The 18,689-nt window shown below is 43.4% G+C and overlaps 1 protein-coding gene across 2 annotated transcripts in view; it reads left to right on the forward strand.

Moving 5' to 3' along the window:
* LOC134360064 (phosphatidylinositol 4-kinase alpha) overlaps positions 1-18,689 on the forward strand; it is a 267,869-nt gene that overhangs the window by 157,137 nt on the left and 92,043 nt on the right. For both annotated transcript variants that reach the window (XM_063074140.1, XM_063074141.1), the window contains 3 exons: positions 6,762-6,913; positions 11,239-11,346; positions 12,815-12,942. In XM_063074140.1, the coding sequence (XP_062930210.1) occupies positions 6,762-6,913; positions 11,239-11,346; positions 12,815-12,942 (388 nt within the window). The remainder of the gene's footprint in view (positions 1-6,761; positions 6,914-11,238; positions 11,347-12,814; positions 12,943-18,689) is intronic.

Here is an 18,689-nt window from a genome sequence, read left to right on the forward strand (position 1 = left end):
TGAAAAGGGCACGGCAGGCCCCCCACCAGAGGTGCTACCCCTCCCTAGACACCTCATACACATCTAAATATAAGTTGAATAAAACTGTAACTGTGCCACTGTTTATCACTGTGCAAACTTGCAAAACGTTTTATGGTAGCATAGTGGTTAGCACACGCTTTACAGCGCAGGCAACCCAGGTTCAATTCTGTCTGTAAGGAGTTAGCACATTCTTCCCCCGTGACCATGTGGGTTGCCTGCAGTGCTTCAGTTTCCACTCACAGTCCAAAGATGTACTGGTCAGTAGGTTAATTGGTCATTGTAAATTGTCCTGTGATTAGTCTATGATTAAATTGAGAGAATGCTGGGTGGCGCAGCTGGAAGGGCCTATTCTGCACTGTATGTCAATAAAAATTTTAACAATGTTAGAGAAACAGTGATTTCTCTATCTTCTGTTAATCCCCCCCTCCCTTCTTTTCTCTTTTTTTTATTCCTCATTCTGGTTAGCCCTTTTCGTCTCCTCACCTGCCCATCACCTGTCTCTGGTTCCCCTCCTCCTTCCCATGGTCCACTGTCATCTCTTTTAGATTCCTCCTTCTGTCGCCATTTGCCTCTTCCACGATTCACCTCCCGGTTCCTTACTGCATTCTCCATCCACCCATCCACCCTCCCACTCACCTGGACTCAAATTCCTTACTGCATTCCCCATCCATCCGTTCGCCTTCCCCTCACCTGGACTCACATTCCTTACTGAATTCCCCATCCCCCTCACCTGGACTCACATTCCTTACTGAATTCCCCATCCCCCTCACCTGGACTCACATTCCTTACTGAATTCCCCATCCCCCTCATCTGGACTCACATTCCTTACTGCATTCCCCATCCACCTGCTCACCCTCCCCCTCACCTGGACTCACATTCCTTACTGAATTCCCCATCCCCCTCACCTGGACTCACATTCCTTACTGCATTCCTCATCCACCTGCCCACCCTCCCCCTCACCTGCACTCACATTCCTTACTGCATTCCTCATCCACCTGTTCACCTTCCCCTCACCTGGACTCTCATTCCTTACTGCATTCCTCATCCACCTGCCCACCCTCCCCCTCACCTGCACTCACATTCCATAGAACCATAGAAACTACAGCACAGAAACAGGCCTTTTGGCCCTTCTTGGCTGTGCCGAACCATTTTCTGCCTAGTCCCACTGACCTGCACGTGGACCATATCCCTCCATACACCTCCCATCCATGTATCTGTCCAATTTATTCTTAAATGTTAAAAAAGAACCCGCATTTACTACCTCGTCTGGCAGCTCATTCCATACTCCCACCACTCTCTGTGTGAAGAAGCCCCCCCTAATGTTCTTTTTAAACTTTTCCCCCCTCACCCTTAACTCATGTCCTCTGGTATTTTTCTCCCCTTGCCTCAGTGGAAAAAGCCTGCTTGCATTCACTCTATCAATACCCATCATAATTTTATATACCTCTATCAAATCTCCCCTCATTCTTCTACGCTCCGGGGAATAAAGTCCTAACCTATTCAACCTTTCTCTGTAACTGAGTTTCTCAAGTCCTGGCAACATCCTTGTAAACCTTCTCTGCACTCTTTCAACCTTACTTATATCCTTCCTGTAATTTGGTGACCAAAACTGAACACAATGCTCCAGATTTGGACTCACCAATGCCTTATACAACCTCATCATAACATTCCAGCTCTTGTACTCAATACTTTGATTAATAAAGGCCAATGTACCAAAAGCCCTCTTTATGACCCTATCTACCTGTGACACCACTTTTAGGGAATTTTGTATCTGTATTCCCAGATCCCTCTGTTCCACTGCACTCCTCAGTGCCTTACCATTAACCCTGTATGTTCTACCTTGGTTTGTCCTTCCAACATGCAATACCTCACACTTGTCTGTATTAAACTCCATCTGCCATTTTTCAGCCCATTTTTCCAGCTGGTCCAAGTCCCTCTGCAGGCTCTGAAAACCTTCCTCACTGTCTACTACACCTCCAATCTTTGTATCATCAGCAAATTTGCTGATCCAATTTACCACATTATCATCCAGATCATTGATATAGATGACAAATAACAATGGACCCAGCACTGATCCCTGTGGCACACCACTAGTCACAGGCCTCCACTCGGAGAAACAATTCTCTGCTACCACTCTTTGGCTTCTTCCATTGAGCCAATGTCTAATCCAATTTACCACCTCTCCATGTATACCTAGCAACTGAATTTTCCTAACTAACCTCCCATGCGGGACCTTGTCAAAGGCCTTACTGAAGTCCATGTAGACAATATCCACTGCCTTCCCCTCATCCACTTTCCTGGTAACCTCCTCGAAAAACTCCAATAGATTGGTCAAACATGACCTACCACGCACAAAGCCATGTTGACTCTCCCTAATAAGTCCCTGTCTATCCAAATGCTTGTAGATTCTGTCTCTTAGTACTCCCTCCAATAACTTACCTACTACCGACGTTAAACTTACTGGCCTATATTTTCCCGGATTACTTTTCGATCCTTTTTTAAACAACGGAACAACATGAGCCACTCTCCAATCCTCCGGCACCACACCTGTAGACAGCGACATTTTAAATATTTCTGCCAGGGCCCCTCCAATTTCAACACGAGTCTCCTTCAGGGTCCATGGGAACACCCTGTCAGGTCCCGGGGATTTATCCACTTTAATTTTCCTCAAGACAGCAAGGACCTCCTCCTTTTCGATCTGTACAGTTTCCATGATCTCACTACTTGTTTCCCGTAATTCCATAGACTTCATGGCAGTTTCCTTAGTAAATACAAACGCAAAAAACCTATTTAAGATCTCCCTCATTTTCTTTGGTTCCGCACATAGCCGACCACTCTGTCAAGAGGACCAATTTTATCCCTTACAACCCTTTTGCTCTTAATATACCTGTAAAAGCTCTTTGGATTATCCTTCATTTTGACTGCCAAGGCAACCTCATGTCTTCTTTTAGCCCTCCTGATTTCTTTCTTAAGTATTTTCTTGCACTTCTTATACTTCTCAAGCACCTTATTTATTCCCTGCTTCCTATACATGTCATACAACTCCCTCTTCTTCTTTATCAGAGTTGCAATATCCCTTGAGAACCAAGGTTCCTTATTCCTATTCAGTTTGCCTTTAATCCTGACAGGAACATACAAATTCTGCACTCTCAAAATTTCTCCTTTGAAGTCTTCCCACCTACTGATCACATCCTTGCCAGAGAACAACCTGTCCCAATCCACACTTTTTAGATCCTTTCTCATTTCCTCAAATTTGGCCTTCTTCCAGTTAAGAACCTCAACCCTAGGACCAGATCTATCCTTGTCCATGATCAAGTTGAAACTAATGGTGTTATGATCACTGGAACCAAAGTGCTCCCCTACACAGACTTCTGTCACTTGTCCTAACTCGTTTCCAAACAGGAGATCCAATATTGCATCCCCTCTAGTTGGTCCCTCTATTCCTTTCTGCATTCCTCATCCACCTTCCCCCCTTCCCCATCACCTGGACTCACATTCCTTTCTGCATTCCTCATCCACTTTCCCCCCTTCCCCATCACTTGGACTCACATTCCTTACTGCATTCCCCATCCACCTGCTCACCCTCCCCCTCACCTGCACTCACATTCCTTACTGCTTCCCATCCACCTGTCCACCCTCCCCCTCACCTGCAATCACATTCCTTGCTGCATTCCCCTTGCACCCACTCACCTTCCCCCTCATCTGAACTCACCTGTCACCTTCCAGTTGTACTCCTTCCCCTCCCACCACCACCTCCTTCTGGCTTCTGTCCCCTTCCTTTCCAATCTTGATGAACCGTTGACTCCATAGATGCTGCCTGACCTGCTGAGCTCCTCCAGCATCTTGTGTCTGTTGTTCTGGATTTCCAGTATCTGCAGAATCTCTTGTGTTTAAGGTGGTAGGGGAATAATTTAAAGAGGTCCCATGGGGCAACTTCTTCACTCTGAAGGTGGTCTGTATATGGTCCAATAACAAGATTTAAAAGAAATTTGGACAGCATATGGAGGGAAAGATTTGTGGGCTAAATACACTGGACAACACATTTTTTTAAAAGTGTTGCTTCCTCAGATTTTATTTGTTTATGATAAACTGCTTGAAGATGAACACAAATTTAATTTCAGACTTCTTGTATCACATAGGAATTTGCAGAAACAACAAATGAACTTTTATTGTATATAATGTGTTTAATTGCATAATGGTGCTGATGTTTTGCAATAGTTGAACTAAGTTAAAAATATTTTGTTAATGATTTTCATTTGTACTCAGTGTCTGAGGCTTCTCGCTTAAGTGTCTAACAATAATTTGCCGGCATTGATGGATTCCAGTTGCCTTGGTATCTTTTCTCCATGACAGCAATGTCCTGGTGAAACCTTTCACCATGCTCGTCACTAGCAGCACCAAGATTTGCAGGGAAGAAGTCTAAATGGGAATGCAGAAAATTAATCTTTAGTGACATCAAGTCAAGTGAAGTCACTTTTTATTGTCATTTTGACCATAACTGCTGGTACAGTACACAGTAAAAACGAGACAACATTCTTCAGGACTATGGTGCTACATGAACAATACAAAAACTACACTGTTGCATTTCATGGTTTTATATGTTGGAAGCATGCTTTCAACCAGCTGCATGTAGATTGGTGCTCTGTAGATGCCGAGAAAAATTTCAACAACTTCCTTGAATGCCTTCCATGTGATTTTCTCCGGTCCCACTAGAGATTCTTCAAATTGCCTGTTTGATTTGTGGACCAACAAAAATGCTTTCCTTAATCTTGGCATCAGTTATTCTGGGGAGCATCTGTCTCAAATATCAAAATCCTTCATAGAAATTTTTGTGCCTGGTGACAGCAAATTCCATCCTTACAGACCTGAACCCAATAATTATTACTAAAACCTGTCCTGCCATGCAGCAGCCGCACTGCCCAAGCACGCCTGGACAAGACAGGAAACTTTCCAGCTTACATTGTAGGCAACATTTTAATTGACTTGGATTATGAATTGAAATAATAAACATAAGTGATTTCAAAAAATATTGTGTGATAGGAAAATTTCATGATCAGTAGCCCAAAATTCATAAGATACACCTAAAGGTATTCAAGAAGCAAAATCTTTGTTGTCCAGTGATACAGTGGATGGGCTGGTAGTTTTGAGGAAGTAGAAAGGCTACAGAAGGACTTAGACAGATTAGGAGAATGGGCAAAGAAGTTGCAGATGGAATATAGTGTTGGGAAGTGTATGGTCATGCACTTTATTAGAAGAAATAAAGGCATAGACTATTTTATAAATGGAGGGAACATTAAAAATCAGAGGTGCAAAGGGGCTCAGGAGTCCTCACAACACACACAAAATGCCAGAGGAACTCAGCAGGCCGGGGAGCATCTATGGAAAAGAGTACCGTTGTCGTTTCGGGCCGAGACCCTTCAGCAGGATTCATGCAGGATTCCCTAAAAGTTCATTTGCAGGTTGAGTCAGTGGTGAGGAAGGCAACTACAATGTTAGCATTCATTTCGAGAGGATTAGAATATAAAAGCAAGGATGTAATGCTGAGGCTTTAAAAAGCACTGGTGAGGCCCTACTTGGAATATTGTGAGTAGTTTTGGGAACCTTATCTAAGAAAAGGTGTGCTGAAACTGGAAAGGGTTCAAAGGAGGTTCACAAAAATGATTCTGGGATTGAAAGGCTTGTCATATGAGGAGCATTTGATGGCTCTTGGCCTTTGCTCACTGGAATTTAGAAGAATGAGAGGTGACCTCATTGAAACCTGTCGAATTTGACAGGCCTCAATAGAGTGGATGTGGTAGATGAGTGTAAGACCAGAAGACACAGCATCAGAATAGAGGGATATAAATTTAGAATGGAGATGGAGAAATTACGTTAGTCAGAGGGTGGTAAATCTGTGGAATTTGTTGCCATGAGTGGCTATGGAGGCCAAGTCATTGGGTCCATTTAAGGCAGAGATAGATAGATTCTTGATTAGCCAGGGCATCAAAGGGTATGGAGAGAAGGCAGGGGAGTGGGGATGACTGAAGAATTGGATCAGCCCATGATTGAATGGCAGAGCAGACTCGATAGGCCAAATGTCCTACTTCACTCCTATATCTTATGATCTTGTGGTCTTATATGTGACTCTGGAGGCAAATCATTCATTATATTAAAGGCAGAGGTTGATAGATTCTTGATTAGTCGGGGCCTGAAGGAAGAAGGGGGAAGGCAGGAGATTGGGGCTGAGAGGGAAAACGGATCAGAGCAGACTCATTGGGCCAAATGGCCTAATTCTGCTTCTATATTTTATAGTCTTATGGTCTAAATGCCATTGCAAAAAATCTAATGCATTGTATCTGGTTAAATTTCATTTATAATTACCGCAATTAATTATAAAGGGAAGTTACAGTACAACGCCTCGGTAGAATAGTGCTTTACAGCACCAGCAATATATCAGTGTTAAGTACCTGCTGCTGTCTGTAAGAACTTCGTATGTTTTCCACATGATGGCGCTGGTTTCCTCCCACATTCCAAAGACGTACAGGTTAGGTTTAATAAGTTGTGGGCATGATATACTGGTGCAAGGGTGTGTGATGACACTTGGGTGCTTCCCTAGGACAATCCTTGGACTATGTTGGTTGTTGACGCAAGCAATGCATTTCACGGTATATACTGATTTGTACGTAATAAATAGAGCTAATCTTTGAAATCTTTATCTCTTTTAAATGCATGTATTTTTATTTTTGGCACTTCTGCTTTAGTTTCTGATGCAAAGGTTTGAGATTGCTAAGTACTGCAGTGCGGACCAAGTGGAGATCTTTGGCAGCCTTCTACAACGCTCTCTCTCTCTGAATGTTGGAGGATCGAAGGGGACTTTGAACAGACATGTGGCTGCCATTGGGCCAAGATTCAAGTAGGTGCTGCACATAAAAGTATATAGGACGTGTAATAAAATTGTCATGTTAACAACCTCAGCCTTCAGATGTAATGATATAGAGCTGCTGGCTCAGAGATTTCCAGGCTCAGTTCTTGTCTCTGTGCAGCTTGCTGCAAATTTCCCCTGGATGCTGTGGTGTACTTCCACAGCCCAAAAGATTGGTAGGTTAAAGGGCCCCATATTGGTGATTGGTAGAATCTGCGGGAGTGGGAGGGATGTTGAGAGCATAGGGAGAATAAAATGGGATTGGTGGAAATGGGTGCCTTAAGACCTCGACGTTAAGGACGCCTTCACGAGACGATACTTCAGGAAGGCGGCATCCATCACTAAAGACCCTCATCATCCAGGACTGCCCCATAACCATCAGGTTCTTGAACAATGGATGCTGCCTTTTTGAGGCAATACTCCTTGTAATGTCCTGGATACTACTCCATAATAGAGATGACTGAATTTACACTTCCTTGTAGCTTATTTTGATCCTGTGTAGTAGCCCCACCCCCCACCACCCCATGCTAGTGATGCACCCAAATAGAATGATCTCCACGGTACATCTGTAGAAATTTGAGAGTATCTTTGGTGACACAACAAATCACTTCAAACTCCTAATGAAATAAGATCATAAGACCTTAAGACAAAAAAAGCACAATCACGCCATTCAGCCCATTGAGTCTACTATGCCATTTCATCATGGCTGATCCCAGATCCATTCAACCCCATACACCTGCTCTCTCACCATATCCCTTGATGCCCTGACCAATCAGGAATCTATCAACTACCGCCTTAAATATACGCATGGACTTGGCCTCCACCACAGTCTGTAGCAGATCATTCCACAGAATCGTTACTCTCTGGCTAAAAAGATTCCACCTTACCTCTGTTCTAAAAGGTAGTCCCTCAATTTTGAGGCTGAGCTCTCTAGTTCTGGATACCCCCACCAGAGGAAACATCTTTTCCACATCCAGCTTATCTAGTCCTTTCAACATTTGGTAGATTTCAATGAGATCCCTATGCATTCTTCTAAATTCCAGTGAGTACAGGCCCAAAGCTGCTAGACACTCCTCATATGTTAACCCCTTCATTCCCAGAATCATTCTCATGAACCCCCTCTGGATTCTCTCCAATGACAATACATTCTTTCTGCGATAAAGGGCCCAAAACTGTTGACAATACTTCAAGTGCCGCCTGACTAGTGCCTTATAAAGCTTCAACATTATCTCCTTGTTTTTATATTCTATTCGCCTTGAAATAAATGCCAACATTGTATTTGCTTTCTTTACCACAGACTCAACCTGTGAATTAACCTTCTGGGAGTGTTGCAGAAGTACTCCTAAGTCCCTCTGCACATCTGATGTTTGAATTTCTCCCTATTTAAATAATAGTCTGCACCATTGTTCCTTTTACCAAAACACATTATCATACATTTTCCAATATTGTATTCCATCAGCCACTTTTTTAACCCATTCTTCCAATTTGTCTAAGTCCTGCTACAATTGCAGTCCTTCCTCAGCACTACCTACCCCTCCACCTATCTTCGTATCATCCGCAAACTTTGGAACAAAGCCATCAATTCCATTATCCAAATCATTGACAAACAATGTAAAAATTTGTGGTCCCAATACTGACCCCTGAAGAACATCACTAGCCACTGGCAGCCAACCAAAAAAGGCCCCCTTTATTCCCAATCACTGCCTCCTACCTATCAGTCATTCCTCTATCCATGGCAGTATATTTGCTGTAACACCATAGGAATTTATCTTGTTAACCAGCCTCATGTGAGGCACCTTATCAAATGCCTTCTGAAAAATCCAAGTGAATGACATCCACTGCCTCTCCTTTGTCCACCTTGCTTGTTCATTTCTCGAAGAATTCTAACAGATTTGTCCGGCAAGATTTTTCTTTACAGAAACAATGCTGTCTTTGACTTATTTTATCATTAGTCTCCAAGTACCCTGAAAGCTTGTCCCTAGTAACGGACTCCGACACTTTCCTAACCACTGAGGTTAGGCTAACTGGTTAGGCTTTCCTCTCTGTTGTCTTCCTCCCTTTTTAAGGAGTAAAGTAAACATTTGCAATATTCCATTTCCCTGGGACTATTGAAAGATCATGTTCAATGCATCCATTATCTCTTCAGCAACCTCTTTCAGGACTCCGGGATGTAGTCCATCAGTTCCAGGTGACTTATCCACCTTAAGACCTTTTAGGTTTGCCTAGCACTTTCTCCTTTTGTAATAGCAATCGCACTCACTCCTGCTCCCTTACACTCAACAGACCTCTGGCATACAGCTAGTGTCTTCAACAGTAAAGACTGCAAAGTACTTATTAAGTTCATCTATCATTTCTTGTCCCTCATGACTACCTCACCAGCATCATTTTCCAATGGTCCAGTATTAACTCCCACCTCTCTTTTATTCCTTTTATAATTGAAAAAGCTTTTAGTATCCTGCTTTATATAATTGACTAGTGTGCCCTCATATTTAATCTTTTCTCTTATAGCTTTATTAGTTGCCTTTTGTTGGATTTTAAAAACTTCCCAATCATCCAACTTCCCACTCACTTTGGCTACCTTATATGCCCTTCCCTTGGCTTTTATGCAGTCCTAACTTCCCTTGTCAGCCACGGTTGCTTACTCCTGCCATTTGAGAACAACATCTTCTGTGGGACATATCTATTCTGCGCCTTGTGAACTATTGCCAGAAACTTCGGCCACCTCTGCTCCGCTGTCATCCCCACCGGTATTCTCCTCCAATCCGCCTGAGCAAGCTCCTCTCTCATGCCTCTGTAATTTCCTTTTTTCCATTGCGATACTGATATGACTTATGAATTGCAGTATGAATTCAATCATATTATGATCACTGCCTCCTACAGGTTCCTTTACGTTAAGTTGACTCATAAAATCTGGGTTATTACATAACACCCAATCGAAGATAGCCTTTCCCTGAGTAGGTTCAAGCACAAGCTGCTCTAAAAAGCCATCTCGTAGGCATTCAACAAATCCCTCCCTTGCAATCTGACACCAACCTTACATATTGAAGTCCCCCATTACAATTGTGACATTACCCTTATTACATGCCCTTTCCAGCTCCCTTTGCAATCTCAATCCCACATCGTGGCTACTATTTGGAGGCCTATTTATGTTTCCCATCATGTTTTTTTTTACCCTTGGAGCTTCTTAAATCCACCCACAAAGATTCAACATTCTCTGATCCTTTGTTACCTCTTTCTAAAGATGTTACCTCTTATGTCATCTCTTACCAACAGAGCCACACCACCACCTATGCCTCCCTGCCTATCTTTTCTATTCAAAGTGTATCCTTGATGTTAAACTCCCAACTGTGGCCTTCTTTCAGCCACGCCTCAGTGATGCCCACAAAGTCATACCGACCAATCTCTAATTGCGCCATGAGTTTTGTCCACCTTATTCCGAGTACTATGTGTATTTAAATACAGCACCCTCAGTCCTGCATTCTTTACCTTTATGAATTTTGCTTCCGTGGTACAACTTAACTCTGTGCTCTGTCTGCATTTGTACCCAATCATTGGCTTGTTCTTCCTTACATTCATATTACATATTACTTCATCTACTTGTAAATCTGCTGGCTCATCCTCAGCTCTACCATACTGGTTCCCATCCCCCTGCCATATTAGTTTAAGATATAGCCACTGTTGTGTCTTCTTTGTAGCTGTATCGATATGTTGGGCCCAGGATGGATCCTCAGAGATATTGACACCCAGGAACTTGAAGTTGCTCACTCTTTCAACTTTTGATCCCTGTATGAGGTCTGGTGTGTGTTACCTCATCTTACCCTTTCTGAAATCCACAATCAGTTCTTTAGTTCTGTGCTTCACCATCTTCCTCATCTTCTCCCCACCTATCACCTCCCCCAGCCTCTGTCGCTGTTCCCACTCTTCCCCTCTTCCATTTGCCTGTCATCCATCGTCACCTATCACATGCACTCCCCCCTATCCCTTCCCCTCATCACCTTCTACTAGCTGCCCCTCTCCTCCCAAACTCTTTCAGTCCAGATGAGAAGTCTTAATCTGAAACAACATTAGCTGTCAATTTCCTTTCACAGATTCTGCTGACTTGCTGAGTTCCTCCAACACAGAAGTTCTCAACCTGGCGTGCATGGCGTAATGGTATTGGCCCGGCTCTCTCTGTTGCCCATGAATACCATTAAACGATCTTAGTGTACCAGAACTATTTTTGGGATGTTTAAGCATGTCTGGTGGAGTGCTACAGGAAGAATTTAATGAGCCACTGAATTCCTGCAGATCTAATTACTTCACGTGTGTTTCTGTAGGCTATTGACACTTGGTCTTGCTCTGTTGCATGCTGATGTGATTTCCAATGCCACCGTTCGAAATGTCCTCAGAGAAAAGGTCTATTCTACTGCCTTTGACTACTTTAGGTAAAAACATTCATTTTGCTATCATGTTTTGCGTCTTTGTGGTCCACTGAATCCTTTACCGGAGTATGATAGTGTAATGCTATTCTAGTGCCAGAAGTTATGCCCATCCATTGCAACTAAGGAAGATCCCGATTGTGACGACTGCTCGTACCACTTACATGGACTTCCGAGGTCAAGAGAGTGAAACTGCCCCAGTGCATCTCCTTCCCAACTTTAAAAACTCTCCGGCACAGAGTCATAGAAAAATACAGCACAGAAACAGGCCCATTGGCCCATCTGCTCTGTGCTGAGCTATTTAAACTGTGTGCTCCCATCGACCATAATCCTCCATACCCCTACCATCCATGGATCCATCCATGGTTGTTGTTCATCGTATACGATAATACAGGTTTCCTGTCATTGTCGGATACAGCAGACAACCACCATTCCAGTGCCCGCAATCAAAGATTGGGGTTCAATCCCGCAGGTGTCTGTAAACAGTTTTACCCCTCTCCCTGTGTGAATTATGCCGGCTGGTGGCGTAGTGGCATCAGCGCTGGACTTTGGGGCAGAAGGTCCTGAGTTCGAACCCAGCCGGCTCCCATGCACGTTTTCCATCCATGCTGGGTTGCCAGCAACTCGACCTCGTAAAAAGAAATTGCCTGCTACAGAAACATTAACAGCAAAAGTTGATGGCCTATACTCTCTCGTGAGTTGAAAGGCAGTTTCTTCTTTTCCCTGTGTGGATTTCCTCCTGTGTTCCAAAGATTGGGGACCAATACCGCAGGTGTCTGTAAGCAGTTTTTGCTCTCTCCCTGGGTGGATTTCCTCCTGTGTTCCAAAGACATTAGGGTTAGGGTTCAGCAAGTTGTAGGCATGCCATATTGGTGCTGGAAGATTTGCAACACCTGAGGGCTGCCCCAAAAATATATTCAGACTGTTTAGGACGGTGGTGAATGTTAGTGGCTCGGGTTGAGGTGTTTGATGTTGCGGTGTTCGCTGAACTTGGCAGTAACTTGCAGATGTTCTATCACCAGTCAAGTGATGTACCCGGTGCACATTTGTTGGTGTTTCTATCTGGGAGTGCTCGAGTTTATATAGGCCCCAGTCTGCTTGCCTGGGTCCTGATTGGCAGCTTCTTCAGGGGTAAACAAACATAGCAAAATCAACGCTATCTACGAACCCCTTAGAGCCAAAGAAACATGAGCTAATAGAATTCAAAGGCCAACTGAAAGAGTAGCCAATCAGGACTGAGGCAAGTGAATGGGGGCCTATATAAATGCAAGCATTGCCAGAGAGAAGCACCAACAACTGCTCACTGAGGATGTCTCCTCGACTGGTGACAAAATATCTGCAAGCTAACTGCCAAGCTCGGCAAACACCACAACAGCAAAATATTCAAAAAGTGTTGGCTGTTGACACAAACAATGCATTTTACTGGGCGTGTGACAAACAATCAAACCTAATCTAATTTTTGTGATTATTTCAGTGTTGCACCTAAATATCCAACCCAGGATGAGAAGAGACTGCGGGAAGACATCAGTATTATGATCAAGTTTTGGACAGCCATGTTCTCTGATAAGAAGTACCTGAACGCAAACCAATTGGTTCCTCCAGGTAAGGAACAAACTAAAGATTGGACCAGATATATATGATGTAAGTTGGCCATAGGATTGGGAATGTGCTGAATGAAGCAAGGCAGATTAATTATGGAACGGAGGAAGTAGTAACCAAGCTGTTTGAATGAAAGTTTATTTTGGAAATTTTTAGAGTTGAGAGTCTGAAGGATTTAATTCAGGTTTTCCTGTATTAAATAGTACTGATAGTTAACGGTCGATAAAATTAATTTGTGTCTCCCACTGTTCTGTTTTGGTTGAATTGTTTTAATTTCTAATTGACCTTTATTTTTGTGGTTTTCTAAACTTACTTACTGTCTGTTATGCCACTGGTGCTTAAGGCATCAATGAAGGTTCTCCATCTCTGTCTGTCCATACCATCTCACTTCATTGCTGTTTCCATAACAATTTTTTTGTTTTGACCATTTAGGGTTGTTAGCCTGAGCTGAACCCCCTGTACCTGGTCTGACCTCTACCCTTTGGCCTGTTTGGCATGGGTGACCCCACCAAGAACCAAAGTGCAAGGCCTTGACTCCAGCCGGCCCTGACCTGGCTCTCTGGGTCATTGAAGCATGTAAGCCTCCAAACCCCACAACAAGGTTGTGGTCCAGTAGAGGTGTGGCTCTCTAAAGGCAAAACAAAATTTGAGTTGTAAACCAAATTTTAAGGGAGCCTCTGCCATCATCAATAATGGAATGAGGTTGCACAGCAGAACTACTGCATTAGCTAACAGTGTACCAAGTTCTTGTAATACAAGCTAAGATCTAAATATTACATCAAATTACAGAGTCCAGGAGAAGACTGGATTCAAAAGGGAACATTGGGAGCAGTGAGATTTCCTTCCCTCTGCTGCCTGTAAGGAGGTTGTACGTTCTCCCTGTGACTAAGTGGATTTCCCCTGAGTGCTCCGGTCTCCTCCCACAGATGTACCTGTTGGTAGGTTAATTGGTCATGGTAAATTCTCCCATGATTAGGCTATAATTAAATCAGGGAGTTTCTGGGTAGTGCAGCTCGAAGGATGTAAGGATCTATTCTGCGCTGTATCTAAATAAATAAATATGAACAGGCTGGCTAATCAAACAATGTAGCCATCTGAGATCAGCCTCTCTCCTTAGTGTTTAATCTGCAAACAATTCCATTCAAGTTTAATTGTCATTCAACCATACGTACATGAATACAGCCAAATGAGACAGTGTTACACCGGGGTCAAGGTGGAAAGCATAGTACCAACAGTCACACACAGCACATGTATCAGATAGAAAGATACAGCCATTCAATAAAAGAAACCAAACTCAAGCCATCCCACACCGCCGACATCTGCGGACGATGACAACAGACCTTGTCTTCTGCTGAGTGAGCACTGTGAAGAGCAGGGGCCACAGCACCAACTCTAGCCTAAGTACTGCACCACTTGGCCCCAGTGCTTCTCCCTTGTAGACGTAAACAGGATTCTTTCCGCTTGCTCCACCCTGGGGCAGCTACCTTTCTGGGCTCTAATTTATGTTGCCCCACTACATTTGATCACCTCTATCTCTGCTTAGTTTATAACCTTAATCCCACCTTTGGCAGAGAGTCTGTGGATTGGCAATCCTTCTCAACTCTCCCATCTCTTATCTCTTTACTGCTGAACATTTATTCCCTCTCCAGAAAGCTTTGAAAGCATTGGAATCATTAATCAGACATAGACCCATCAGGTACTTGTCTAACCTAAGCTAATTTATGAAGAAAGGTAATAATTTTAATCACAACGTGCTTTAGTTTGCTGGTCTTGTTACACTTGAGCGGTTTGCTGTTGTATTATCAATTACAGAATCATTTAAAAAGTAATCCAGGGCATGCTGAATCTCAATCAGTTAATCCCTAACTAATTCAACTTTGTAAGATTCCATTAATATGCAGAAGGTGTATGTAATTTGATTATCTATAACTGCTTTACTTCTCTCTCTCTCTCCGTTCTCTCTCTTTCTCATTTGTGTTCTCTCTTGTTCGTTTGTGTTCTCTCTTGTGTTCTCTGTTGCTCTGTCTTGCTGTCTTTCTCTTGCTCTAACTCTCTTGCACTCTTGTGCTCACGATCTTGCGCTGTCTCATGTACTCTCTCTCTTGCTCTCTCCTCGCACTCTTTCTCTTGCTCACTCTTGTTTGCCCTCTCCATTTTGCTCTCTCCCTCTCTGTCTCCCACTCTCTCTCTCTAATTCCTAATCTTCCATCCTGGTCTCTACTCTGCTTTTCACTCTCCAGATTTAACGCTGGCTCTCTCATCTCTCCTATAAGACCCAAAATGATATGTGCCATGCACCATCAATCTTCAAATCAGCCATGGTTGACGTTTAGGCCTTAAGATGTAGGAGCATTCCGAGTTAGGCCACTCGGCCCATTGATTCTGCACCACCAAACACGGCTGTTTTTTTTTCTTTTCCAACTCTACTACTCTTCCTTCTCCCCGCCACACTGGATGACATTCAAAGTTCAAAGTGAATTTATTATCAGAGTAGTATCCAATTGTCTTGCCAGTCTCACTCACCTACTGTTGGTAACTATCGTTCCAGTTTGGTTTTAATTCAGTAGGGGTGATGGCAAGGATATCCAAATTAATGATCTTTAATTGGCCTAGTCACAGTTTGTCATTAGTTCAAGCATCATGTCCATTTAGCACACCAGAAACGCTTTGCAGTACCAGTGACCTGGGTTCAATTCCCGTCCTGCCTGTAAGGAGTTTGTATGATCTCCCCTTAACCGCATGGGTTTGCTCCGGCTGCTCCGGTTTCCTCCAATAGTCCAAAGACCTACTGGTAGGTAGGTTAATTGGTCATTGTAATTGTACCATGATTAGGCTAGTATTAAATAGAGTTGCTGGGCGGTGCGGCTTGAAGAGCCAAAAATGCCTGTTCCGCACTGTATCTCTAAATAAAATAAAGTGTGAGAAGGCAAATTTCCAAGCAGTTAAGCTCAGCTCCAGTCTCTTGCACAGGGTATGTCAGTTATTACCCTTCAGCTGTCACAAGCACCATTTTTGTCTCTTGTGCTTGACTGCAGGAGGAGAATGTTTTATAAACCTACTGCCCAGGTGACCTAATTGTGAACTTATCCCTAGGATACCTGTGTTTTCCAAATGGTAAATGGGAGTTGTATCAAGGAGAAGCTTGTTTCTCCTTACAGCCAGCCCCCATCATTATGATGAGGTCTTAGCAAAGATGTAATGCTGAGGCTTTATTAAGTACCAGTGAAGCCTCACTTAGAGTATTGTGAGCAGTTTTGGACCCCTTATTGAAGAAAGGACATGCTGACATTGGAGAGGGTTCACAAAAACAATTGTGGGGTTGAAAGACTTGTCATATAAGGAGCGTTTGCTGGCTCTGGGCCTGTACTCTCTGGAATTCAGCAGTATGAAGGGGGATCTCATTGTAACCTATCGAATGTTGAAAGGCCTCGAAGGAGTGGAAGTGGGGAAGATGTTTCCTGTGGTGGAGTCTAAGACCAGAGGACACAGCCTCAAAATAGAGGAACATCCATTCAGAATGGAGATGAGGAAGAATTTCTTTAGCCAGAGAATGGTGAATCTGGAACTTGTTGCCACAGGTGGCTGTGGAGGCCAAGTTGTTGGGAATATTTAAGGCAGAGATTGATAGATTCTTGGTTAGTCAGGGCATGAAGAGATATGGGGAGAAGGCAGGAGATTGGGGCAGAGAAGGAATGGAATCAGCCATGATGAAATGTTGAAGCAGACGATGGCCCAGAGGCCTAATTCTGCTCCTATATCTTATGGTCTTCATAATTCTCATTGCAGTCCTAGAGTGCCAGAGCTCTGGTGACACTTGGTTGGCTTCCTTTTGAAGTCTGCTCAGGATTAATTCAGTGGGTGATATTGAAGCTCAGGTTTGTTGTCATTCAACCATACACATGCATAAGCTAAACAAAACATCCTTCCTTTGGTGACAATATGTAGAATGCAATATATACAGTCACACACAGCACACATAGCTACGATCTAACACAAACAGTCACAAAATCATGTTAGCACTAGTTGCTAAGAGAAATGGCCTGAAGATTGACGGGTTGACAGAAAGTGTGAGGTGCATGTTTATGTAAGACAGTATATTGTTACTGACACTATTATAATAAACCTCCAAGGGCCACAACCTTGTCGTAGGGTTTGGAGGCTTGCATGCCTCAGTGACCCAGAGAGCTACGTTGGCTGGAGTCATGGCTTAGTGCTTTGTCAACTCTGCCTAACAGTTCAAAGGGTAGAGGCCAGATGAAGAGTTGTCTACCAGTCCTCCAGGTTCAGGGGTTCAGCTCAGGGCTAGCAACCCTGACTGGTAAAACAATGTTGTTACGGAAACAGCAATGAAGAATCCTTCTGCATCTGAGTGCGACAGTCTCCACCCGGGACTTGCCTGACTAACAGTAGTGAAAACCAAGAGGAAGCTACTGACATGATGAAGGAAGCCCTGAACGCCGCCAGAGATGAAGGATCTTCATTGCTGCCCTCAATGCTAGTGGTGTAACAGGCAAAGGTAGATATCATAATAAAAGAAGCAGTCATATAAATGTGTGAAACGACAGCAATAAAAGATGAAAAGTGACCAGAGCAGGATGAGAGTGAGTTGGGAAGTGGTGGGGGGCGGGGTGGCGCAGGACATTCAGACTGAGTGAGCATGTAGCAGGGTGCTAACAAGTCTCTTTTTTGAGGCTTCAAAGCAGACATGTTTTCCAAGTCCTGCTGTGCATTTGTGAGGAGGAAAATTGGCCAGCTTTCCAATCTTTCCCCTACCTGGTCTCCTCACTTGTGCTGCTTTTAAAAGGCTCTCCTGTGAATGGTGTCTTCTGTTTCATGGTCCATTCCCAGCTTTATTTGAGTATTTCTTAACCCATGGGAGCTCCACTTGACTACTGTGTCTGCCCCTACTTGAGACAGCTGAACGAGAGTGAGGACAGTAATTCTGGATCCAGTCTGATAATTCCAGTGCCACCAAATTGTAGGTTTGCATCAGAAAAATAGAAGTTCTTCACCTGCATCCCGTGATCAAATAAAATCTAGAGCTCTTTATCTTAGCCAGATGTACTGAAGAAATAAGAAACTTCATGATTAACATTATCATCATTTTTCTTATAGAATTGTACTGCACATTGAGGTGCATAAAAATTGACTTGCAATTAAACTTATATCTTTTTAAGGTAATGATCTGCTAAATTGCCTCTTGTACCAAGCCCTGCAATGCCATGCTGATTTGAATCACCCTGATATCAAAAGACCTCATCAACATCTTCAATATTTTTATCACACCCCCTCCCACCCTTCTTGTGTTTTTATCAGTTTCCTCTAAAGTTGAGTTGAGGTTAGAACAAGCAGAAAACATTTGCTTGGAAGTTTAAGACCAGAGGACAAAACCTCAGAATAGAGGGGTGTCCATTTAGAATGGAGTTGAGGAGGAATTTCTTTAGCCAGAGAGTGGAGAATCTGGAATTCATTGTCACAGGTAGCTGTAGAGGCCAAGTCAGTTAAAACAGAGGTTGATAAATTCTTGATTAGTCAGGGCATGAAGGGATACAAGGAGAAGGCAGAAGATAGATGATGATGAGAGGCATTGATCGTGTGGATAGTCAGAGGCTTTTTCCCAGGGCTGAAATGGCTAGCATGAGAGGGCACAGTTTTAAGGTGCTTGGAAGTAGTTACAGAGGAGATGTCGGGGCTAAGTTTTTTACACAGAGAGTGGTGAGTGAGTGGAATAGGCTGCCGGCAGCGGTGGT

This window comes from Mobula hypostoma, chromosome 21 (genome assembly GCF_963921235.1).
Source record: "Mobula hypostoma chromosome 21, sMobHyp1.1, whole genome shotgun sequence".
Taxonomy (NCBI): Eukaryota; Metazoa; Chordata; class Chondrichthyes; order Myliobatiformes; family Myliobatidae; genus Mobula; species Mobula hypostoma.